At 49.4% G+C, this 10,733-nt stretch overlaps 1 protein-coding gene across 1 annotated transcript; it reads left to right on the forward strand.

Moving 5' to 3' along the window:
• The first annotated feature begins 601 nt into the window (after positions 1-601).
• On the forward strand, positions 602-4,801 carry POU3F2 (POU class 3 homeobox 2). Its single transcript, XM_081140245.1, has one exon. The coding sequence runs from the start codon at positions 756-758 to the stop codon at positions 2,082-2,084; it is 1,329 nt and encodes a 442-aa protein (XP_080996371.1). The 5' UTR covers positions 602-755; the 3' UTR covers positions 2,085-4,801.
• Positions 4,802-10,733: the final 5,932 nt, after the last annotated feature.

Consider the following 10,733-nt stretch of genomic DNA (forward strand, 5'->3'; position numbering starts at 1 on the left):
TTCTTTACCGCTCCCCCTTTCCGCCCCAGCCCTACTGGGAAAAGAAGGTGGACTGACACCCCCTACCCACCCACCCAAGCCTTCCAAGTGGCTGTGAATGACAGTGCGCAGGGCAGGCCCGGGGCCCCAGCCCCCCAACCCCTCCCGGCTAGTTGGCTGGGGAGACAGATGGGGGGCGGGGCCCATTGGAGAGGGGAGGTGGGGGCCGGGGGGTGGGAGAGAAGGGGAGGTGAGATCTAAGAGAATCTGAATCGGTGGCGAGGGGGCACCGGAGGAGGGCTGGGAGGACTCGGCGCCCGGGGGGAGAAGGAGGAGGGGCAGTTCTGGGCCAATCAGCGGCGCCGGCCTGGGAGGTTGCTAGTGGTATCCACGTAAATCAAAGGGCGCGGAGCCAATGGGAGGGGGCGGAGGGGGCGGGGCCCAGGCGCGTGCCGCTGCGAGCCGGCTTTGCCAAGAGAGCGGGAGAGAGCTGGAGAGCACAGGGAGAGGGGGGAGCGCAGAGCTAGTCTGAGAGTGAGCGAGGCAAGAAGGAGGGAGAGGAGGAGAAAGGGAGCGAGGGAGGGCGAGAGGCGGCGGCGGCGGCGGCAGTAATAGCAGGAGCAGCAACAGAAGGCGTCGGAGCGGGCGTCGGAGCTGTCGGCTGGGGGAGAGAGAGGAGAGAGAGAGAGCGAGGGAAGAGAGGAGCCCGAGGCGAAAAAGTAACTGTCAAATGCGCGGCTCCTTTAACCGGAGCGCTCAGTCCGGCTCCGAGAGTCATGGCGACCGCAGCGTCTAACCACTACAGCCTGCTCACCTCCAGCGCCTCCATCGTGCACGCCGAGCCGCCCGGCGGCATGCAGCAGGGCGCCGGGGGCTACCGCGAGGCGCAGAGCCTGGTACAGGGAGACTACGGCGCGCTACAGAGCAACGGGCACCCGCTCAGCCACGCTCACCAGTGGATCACCGCGCTGTCCCACGGCGGCGGCGGCGGGGGCGGCGGCGGGGGCGGCGGGGGCGGTGGCGGCGGCGGGGGCGGCGGCGACGGCTCCCCGTGGTCCACCAGCCCCTTGGGCCAGCCGGACATCAAGCCCTCGGTGGTGGTACAGCAGGGCGGCCGCGGCGACGAGCTGCACGGGCCAGGCGCCCTGCAGCAGCAGCACCAGCAGCAGCAACAGCAGCAGCAACAGCAGCAGCAGCAGCAACAGCAGCAGCAGCAGCAACAGCAGCGGCCGCCGCATCTGGTGCACCACGCCGCCAACCACCACCCGGGGCCCGGGGCATGGCGGAGCGCGGCGGCCGCGGCGCACCTCCCGCCCTCCATGGGAGCGTCCAACGGCGGCTTGCTCTACTCGCAGCCCAGCTTCACCGTGAACGGCATGCTGGGCGCCGGCGGGCAGCCGGCGGGGCTGCACCACCACGGCCTGCGGGACGCGCACGAGGAGCCGCATCACGCAGACCACCACCCGCACCCTCACTCGCACCCGCATCAGCAGCCGCCGCCGCCCCCGCAGGGCCCGCCGGGCCACCCGGGCGCGCACCACGACCCGCACTCGGACGAGGACACGCCGACCTCGGATGACCTGGAGCAGTTCGCCAAGCAGTTCAAGCAGCGGCGGATCAAACTGGGATTTACCCAAGCGGACGTGGGGCTGGCGCTGGGCACCCTGTACGGCAACGTGTTCTCGCAGACCACCATCTGCAGGTTTGAGGCCCTGCAGCTGAGCTTCAAGAACATGTGCAAGCTGAAGCCTTTGTTGAACAAGTGGTTGGAGGAGGCGGACTCGTCCTCGGGCAGCCCCACCAGCATAGACAAGATCGCAGCGCAGGGGCGCAAGAGGAAAAAGCGGACCTCCATCGAGGTGAGCGTCAAGGGGGCTCTGGAGAGCCATTTCCTCAAATGCCCCAAGCCCTCGGCCCAGGAGATCACCTCCCTCGCGGACAGCTTACAGCTGGAGAAGGAGGTGGTGAGAGTTTGGTTTTGTAACAGGAGACAGAAAGAGAAAAGGATGACCCCTCCCGGAGGGACTCTGCCGGGCGCCGAGGATGTGTACGGGGGGAGTAGGGACACGCCACCTCACCACGGGGTGCAGACGCCCGTCCAGTGAACTCGAGCGGGGGGAGGGGCAGAGCGTGGGGCTCCCCCTCCCCTTCGGCCCACCGCCCTCTCCCGGCCCCCTTGTTCCCTCTCTAACTTCTGATTGTTCTTTTATTTTTAATTATTATTTCCCCGTCCCTTAAAAAGAAAAAAAAATAAGGAAAGCCACTAAGGCACTGGACTATCCTTTAAACGGTAGCAGGTGTAATGATGTGTTTTGACCTTTACAGGCTAGTACCCAGGCAATGGAGTAGAGTGTCTCAGAGGGGGGGGGAGGGGGAGAGATGAGATAAAATACCTGGCAAAACTAAATAATTTACCAAAAACAAAAATCCACCACGCCGTGATAAACACAAAACACAGCTTCCTAATGCCCGGAGTTGGCACATGCTGCTGTGTTTATTTAACGTGGATCCCCATCAGGGAAGAGTAAAAAATACACACATTCTTGGATGTAGGCAAAATCTAACCACATAAATTTGCACTGCAAGAAAATTGAAGTTTACATGAACAAATTCGTGAACACCTTTTTCTTTCTCCCAGCGTTAATTTTGAAATTGCCGGGGTTTGTGTTCTGTTTTGTTCTGTTCAGAGGAGGAAGTTGAAGCCAGCTCTTGGCCACTCTCCATTTCTATCGTTATAGTGTAGCCACTTGTTCTTACTGTTTGTGAACTTTGGTTACCTTCAGATCCGTCTCCTCCCTTACATTGGTGCAACTTGTATTTGCTCCTTCTACCAAAGCAAAAACGATTGGCTTAATACAAAATAAATAATTCTCTGCTTTCAGAAAATGTGCACGGTCTACCCTCTTTAACAAGGCAAGAATCCAGTTTGGAATACAAAGAACGAGAGTCAAGCATTGGTTTTTGTTTTACCAGCCACAAAGTAAACTTCATTTTCAGGCAGTGTTTCTGGGGGAGGCTGCAGAGGGGAGAAAAAGAAAAAATCGATAGTGAGTGACTGACTGCTTCATTTTATCACGCAGGCCCATTGTGAAAGAGCTCAGAGAATATGTGGAGGTTAAATATATTTTCAGAGTTGTCCAACAGAAAGTGGTACTTTGAAGAGAACTGGGGAAATATATATCTTCAGACACCCCCTGTAAAGTTCTCTGCCTTCAGTTTTAATAACTTCATTTAGGAGGGATTATTTGTGCTGACGGTAGCAAGTTAAACTTTGTTCCTCTAATAGCTTTTTAAAAAACATAAAGAAAATAATCTGGGAACTTAATGGTGTATGCCTAGACTGTGTTTCTTAGCACACAAATACCCACATGCATACAGAGAATATTTCCACTCTAGACTGGTTTTTTGTGGGGGTTTTTTTCCACTAGTCATTTGTATATCAAATTATATTTAAGGTCCCACACCTTCTCCTGTAATTTTTTACAGAAAATACAAGTTTGACTTGGACTGCTCCCTCCCCTTCACTAAAGAAGCCAAATGAAGTGGAGGGAAAATGCTATTTTCAATCCTTCCTTTTCTCCCTTTGTTAATAGTTTTAAGTGCATTTTTTTACCTTATCTTGATGGAAAACGGTTAACTCCCATAACAAAAGAATCTGCTGGGAAGTGTAGGTGAAAAAAACAAAACAAAACCTGTAACTGTATTGAAAATAAATGCCATTAAACTGTGATCAGTTAAAATATTTAAAAATAATCAGCACAAAAGGGCACTAAAAGGGGAAACACTTTTTATTAATCTTAAAAGATCGGGGCTTTTCTCTCGTTAGGTATTAGGTAAAATTTTATTTTAAAAAATTAAATCTCAATACCATAAAATTATGGTTCAGCATCAGATTAGCATTGCACTCAGTAGTTAAGGTTTTAGGAAATATGCTTTATATTGTATTTTCAAACACCAGTGATTGTTTCATTTTCGATGTTTTTGCAAGATAAATGATGACTTATAATGGGCATATTTATTTGCCTATATTTCATTTCCCCCAATGAATGTCACAAGGAGATGGACGCGAGGCTGCTTGGGGTGCATCACACTGCTTGTTCCTGAGGTGTGGGGACTGGCCTTTAGTGAAGCAATCCAGAGCAGGGCAAATAGCCAAGGGTAAAGGGAGGAAATGAATTTTCAGATTCTTATTACCAAGTGGGTAAGGTTAGAAGCTGGAGTTCAGGGGATGTGTCTATAGCTCCTCTAACTCTCAGAGGTTTACTAAGATGAAAGTTGCCACTGAACCTTACCACTATGTATATATGTTTAATATCTGTCTTTTGAAATGCAGAAATAGTTTAAATGTTTCTTTGTCTATTTTTCTTTTTTTTAATGCTACCCAGGGAAATATTTTCATATCATTTTTAAGTGGCCTGCCTCAATGTATATTTATTTCTTTTAAAGCAAAAAGGTTCTGGAAACTGTTTTTCTGTAGCTTTAAATGAGTAGGTGAGCAAAATCTATATGGGATGTAATTTTTTTTGTTCAGTCTCTTTAAAAAATACTTCGTTTTGGTACATTTGGTTGTGCTTGTGGGGAAAATAAAAACGCAGAGATCCTTATATATTTATGTTAAAGTAATATTTTATTATCTACATAAAACAGAAATGCACAATACCTTCATAGTTTGTTCTAATTATTGAAATATCTTTATTTTATTTTAAAAATAGTGCCAAGTTTTAAGGGGAAAAATTCCTAGACCTATACTGAGTTGAGTTGTATGTAAAACATTTCCCTTCCTTTATACTTCCTAAAGTTTTGGAATAAATTTTATGCATATACTGCCAGGTTTCACGTTGATAACTTTCAGGGGCCTTTTTTTTTTTTTTTTTTTTTTTAATGAGACTACTATTCTGATTCACTTTTCTTTACAAAAAATTATCAATCCCAAACAGTTTATCTACTATGCCTATAGCATTAAAGTGAAATGGTCATTGGGTTTGAGCTTCAATTTGTTTGCCATTTCATGGTCTGACAAAGAGATGTTTATCCCCTTTAAATATATGCAGGTATCCCTGTATCTTCTTTCCAGGTTAGTTTTACATTATCCAATTTTACTTTTTTGGAAAATATCAATAGAACTAGGTGGACTTTAATCTTTACCCACATGTCCTCACATAATTTGGGATCTACAGAAAAACAAGGCTTAGTTAAGGAAATTATTCTTTTTAGTAATTTACAAATATCTTTCAAAGAACAACTCTGATGATATGCAATATGTGTGTTTACCAAGTGATAGAGGTAGGTCCTATATATTATTCCTGATAGGTTTACAGAAAAAGATGGGTTTTGCAATGGTTTACACAATAATATCTATTTCTCATCAGGCAAACAAACAGCCTCTAAAACAAGAAAAGAACGTTTGGAGCACTCAAGACTGGGGTGCCAATAACAGATTGTTTCAGATAGTCGTGGATGAACATTACACTTACCCAAATCAGTTTTAAGGTTAGTGAGAAATCCAAGCAGCATTGAGTTAGTTTACAAGTTTGCTGTTGTACTTCAAGTCCTCCTTGGAACATTGGTTTTAGTATAAATGTCCATTTTGAAAGGTAGTTTCTGGGCTTATTACATCTGATCATCTTTTCTAACTCCTAGTCAATATTACACAGGTCCCAAACAGATTCAGCCAAATGATCTTATCAATAGTCTGAAAACGAAGTGACAGAAAGAAGAAGTGTTTTGTGACCACAGACATGCTGATGGGTAAAATGTTTAAGCTGGGTATAGATTTGAGTTCTGGGTCAATATCTTCCTCCATTGCAGGGAGAAAACAAGCAGCATCTGCCCTCTGCAGGGCATTTTAGTGGACCTTGAGAAGGCATTTTTTTTGTTCTTAGCCACGGGGGCTACTGACTGGAAACCATCACGTGTTAAACAGATGGGCCATGGTTTTGACCCATGCTTGCCATTCAGATTCTAAAGCTATTCAGGCGGTTTCGATGCTGTTTGGGGGAATGTATTACATGCTAAGGTGAAAAACTCCATCACTGCCACTGGGAGAAATTTGTGGGGCAGTCACCCCTAAAATGTTGGCTAGACACAATGACAAACCCTTTCTTTTCCCTAAAGACAATAATGCAGAAGACAGCCATCCTGAAAGAGCTCCTGTGTTTCCTCAAAATATGCCACTTTCTAAATTTATGGTGTAAGATGAGGGAGAAAGGATCATGTGGGAGAGTTATGTGAAGGTCAGATGGAGGGAATGGCCACAAATAATATTATGCTTGGCACTTCTAAACATTCTCGGTTCCCACGAAGTCACCTCCTTTATATTTCAGATGCAGCAACAAAAGCACTCCTCTCCTTGCCCTCCTGCTCCTGCCAGTGGGAGCCACACACTGGTTGGCAAATTTTTCTGGTGAAATGGCTTTAACAAAGGCACTCGTCTTTCTACTTATTTCTCCAAAAAGAACCAATAAAGAGATGCAGCAGCAACAATGGGGGGAAATGGCATGTGAGTGAGCTGGTACCTGCACACGTAGGTCCCTACGTGGCACTCCTTTGCCTTTCATTTGCCTCACTGTGGGAGCAGCTCGCGAGTGCTGGGCTGCTGGGGGAGAGAAATTATCTTTTTATCATCGGCCTCTCTGTGATTTGTCTTTGTTGGTTTTTCAATCAGTGTATAGGACTCTGTTCTAGAGTCTATTGAATCCCTAGACAAGTTAAAGAGTGAAGCGAAGGATGGAGCTTGTACCAAAAAAGATGGAAGGGCGGTGAAGTGAGGGTCAAAGGTAAAAGTGTTTCTTTGCATCTGCTTGTATATTTCAGTGAGGCAAAAGGGACAGTGTCCATTTAAAATCAAAGAAAGGGATGCATCTTTAAAAACTAGGGATAAATCTTGACAATAACAAGAAATGAGGTGTACAGCTACATTTTATACATTTTCTCTATTCAGTAAAGTTTACTTTTTTCAGTGATACATAATCTATTAACAGGGGGCAGTTGGTGGTAGGAGAGAACCAGGGCTCCTGGCTCCTAGTCCCACCACTCCCTATTCAGGATGGGTAATAGTTCAAAGTGGCAGGGGCTTGCCACTCAGCTAGCAAAACACGGAGTAAACTTGCCCACCTTCGTAGAACTTGGGCCAGAGTTATTTCAATACCCCCTTATCTAGATGTGGGTACAGAAGTGCCAGAAAATGGCTTCTTAATTTTGTTTAAGGCTTTGCTTAGTTACGGAGATAAAGAAACAATCAGAATATTTCCACATGGTTCTTGTATTTGGTGGGAAGCTAGGAAATTTGTTTCTTTTTTGTTTTTTAAGAAAAAAAGTTAATTAACTTTATCATGTAGTACTTTGCCTTTACCTTAATAACAACTCTGCTTGGCTTAGCTGTTAGAGGTTTTAGAAACAATATCATACCCCATCAAAACAACCCTGGCTTCTCTTATTGTTCCTACAATTCTGGTTGTTGATAACATTAAGATGTATTTCTTTTTTTAAAAAAAATGTCTGAAATGTTATTTAATACACCAGTAAAAGTGCATCTATATCTTAAAGTTTATTCCTTCCACGTCTTTCTGAGTTTTTATAGCTCTTTGTCTGGGATTTGGAGGGTGGGGGGACTTCCATATGCGGTTCCTGCGTGATGAGCTTGGGCTCTGGAGGGGTCTGTAGCTGCGGCAAACAGCTCTCTGCTCTCAGAATGGGGAGCTGTCATCTAGCAAAAAGAAGGAAATAAATGCCCCACAAAGATTCACTTGTCACTGACTTTAGAAAGACAGGGGGACATTAGGACCCCATCTCAGCAATATGGAGGGGATTTTGATTGTTATAAATTGTGTACGATTAACTCTCGGTGTGCAGAACGGCAGTGATAGAAACCTCGCTGTGGAGTAAATCTGAATCTGCACCCTTTTTTATTTGGGGCATATATTTTCCCTCCCACTAACATTTCCTCTGGGCTTGTTTAAAAAGAGAAAAAAAAAAAAAAAAGCCACAGGGCGAGTTTGGCAGGAGCCTAGGCAAAGGGAAAAGTTTCTTGCGGTTTGTAACAAATTAGCCACTGCAAATGCCTGGGCTGTAAGGTTCAGGCAAATCCTTGTAAAAAGTGTTGGGAGTCCTTTCCCTCCTGCTATTAAGAAATCTCATTCCTTAATAAATCTCAATTTTTTATGTTCCACGGCACATGACTTTGAAGAGAATGGTTGAGCATTAATAACTTTTTGTTTGTTTGCTCCCCTAACAAAACAGTGCTTCAAAGTTGTTGCAGCCCCTCGCCCTGCGGGGGAGTGTGCTGCGGGCTAGAAGAGGAGCCCCCCCCAGACGCGCCCCCCTCGGGGAGGCCCTGGCGGCTCCAGGGAAGGCCCAGGCCGCCCAGGCTGCCGGCGCGGGAGGGGAGAGCCTCGGAGGAGCCGCGCTCCCAGGGTTCCAGCCCGGGCCTCGGCTCTGGGACGCCGAGCAGCCCCTGAGTGTTTGCCAAGAACCGGTTTCTCGGACGCCCAAACTCTTAGGGGAAAGCTGGACAGCCCCAAGGTCTTGGGCCAGTCGGTCCCTTCCCCTCTCCAGGGAGACCCTGGAGGTGGCGGGAGGGCTGGGTGGCTGGTGCAATTGCCCAACTGAGAGTGAGAGGCGACGTGGTGATTTGGAGGAGGGTAGATACCACGGGTGTGGCCAGACCCCTGGGGAAGCTGGTTATAGTCGTGGTGAGGCGGTGGGGCCTCGCTGGAGCCCACCGTGGGACGCAACGGTGACTGAGAGTCGAGGGTCCAGGGGCGGCGGAATCTCCTAGCTTTCTGTCTGCGTGGCTTTTCCGTTTGACTGCAAAGTTGGGGCCTGGACATTGCTTTCTGCATAAGAGAGGCACCCGTGGGAGAAGGTGTCCCGGGAGGGCAGGGGAGGGGAGGCAACTGCAGGAGAACTGGGGAGGAAAAGGCTCGGCCGCCTGTGGAGTAATCTGGCCTTTTTCTGTTTGCTTGTTCGGGGGTAGCCGGGGTGAGAGGTTGCCGAGGGCCAAGGCGCGGAGGGCGGGAGCCGGCGCCGCGAGCCAGGTTCCCAAGCGCGGGCCCTTCAGCTCGCGCCCGTCGGACTTCGGGCCGCTCCTGACCTCAGCTCCCAGCCTCCCGGCGCTGAAACAGCCGGCCCAGAAACCCTCTCAGCCCATCGCTTCCTGCTGGGCCTGAAGTCGCTCTTAGGTCTACACGGGAAGAAAGTCAGTTCCCCAGGGGAGGGGACCTGGGAGCCCCTCTGGACACTGCACCCTCCCAAGTCAGTGTTGAGGGCAGCGGGCGGGGAGGGGCCGCCTCTCACCACCCGAGGGCCTGGGTTCTCCGCGGCCTGGGCACTAGCAGCACGGATGGCGCCCCCTCCCCTGCCCCCCTAATCCTTCCAAGGCCCCTGGGAGGAGTCGCCTGGTGGTAGGAAATCAATTCTTAGAGCCTTCGCTGGGAGTTCTAGGGCAGCCTTTTGCCTCCGGAGGAGGTGAGGCCCGGCGGGGACGAGGAGGTCTTGGGTCCTGGGGTGTGCGGCGGGGCCACCGAGGCAGGAAGCTGGCTGGGGAGGGTGGGAGGCGGCCAGGGGTAGAGGCAGGGGTTCTGCTGGGGCGCGGGTCTGAGCTGGCGCGGGGCCCGCGTCCGCCCGGAGCGCCAGGCCTCCCGCCCGCTCCCGCCGCCCACGGCCACTCCCCGGGCCCCGCGGCCAGCCCGGGCCCGGACGCCCGCAAACAAGGATGCTTCTATTTACTCGCCTCTGCCTGTGGATTTCTAAGACATTCAGCAGGCACAATCATTAAACTAATTTGTATTTGATTGTTTGGGCGGACGGAGGGTAGTTTTATTGCGCTAAGCATTCAAGCAGGCACGCATCGCTGATTACCAGTATACATTAAATAAAGTTGTTTGTACACATTGTCTCACCACATATAGGCAGAGGCTTATTATTCTAATTACTCTAATTAGTGCATTGAAATGTTTTCTACTTGATTTGAGGAGACAGTGATTAGTTCTATTACTTCTTTTAACTCGTATTTTATGGAAAACTGTTGGTGCATGTTCAAATTACTTTATTTGCCCCCGGAATATAACGCTGACCCAAACGCAGTGAACTGCACGGCCCTTGTGGGGCCCCAACTTTGATGTGGGCCTGGGCTTGGAAGAGGCGCCTGTTACTTGCCTCCCAACTCCACGGCCCGGTCTCCCAGCTTCGGCCCCGCCGCCCCGCCCCGCCCCAGCCCGGGCCCCACGTGCGCGCCGGGCACTGGCCCGGCCGAGTCCGAGCGGACGCAGGTCCCAGCCCTGCCGGGAGGGCCTCGTCGCTGGCCGGCTGCCCCGCCAGCTCCCGGGAAAGACGCCCCTAAGCATATTTTCTGTGAACCTGTTTCTTGAGCTTTAATGTTACTATTAATTGATAAGATCAGCTCATCAAACATAGTATTTCGATAGGGAATTGTAATTAAAACCTTAATCCTGTTTGAGACTTTTTCCCTTTAAATTCCTTTTTCTTATGGAAGGGGTGCAAAGTTCACTATAAAAAGTATTATAACAGGGAGATTAATTCGTTATCTAAATAACAATCTTTGCTATTGATCCAACGTACTTTCCGCCACCTTTTGTGTTGGGGAGGCCCTTAAAAAGGAAAATATGACAAAGCAGAAGATTTGGACTGCACCCCGCAGGCTCCGATCGACTGGGCCAAGCGAGGGGGTCCTCGGCCTCCCCCCTTAACCACAACCCAGGAGGCTCCGGTGTGAGTCTTGGCCTGACCGCGGTGCC

This window comes from Miniopterus schreibersii (genome assembly GCF_964146895.1).
Source record: "Miniopterus schreibersii genome assembly, chromosome: 6".
NCBI classification, from domain to species: Eukaryota; Metazoa; Chordata; class Mammalia; order Chiroptera; family Miniopteridae; genus Miniopterus; species Miniopterus schreibersii.

Bases quoted from the DNA above. Each gene is read 5' to 3' on its own strand.
- POU3F2 (XM_081140245.1), top strand. From the start codon at position 756: ATGGCGACCGCAGCGTCTAACCACTACAGCCTGCTCACCTCCAGCGCC.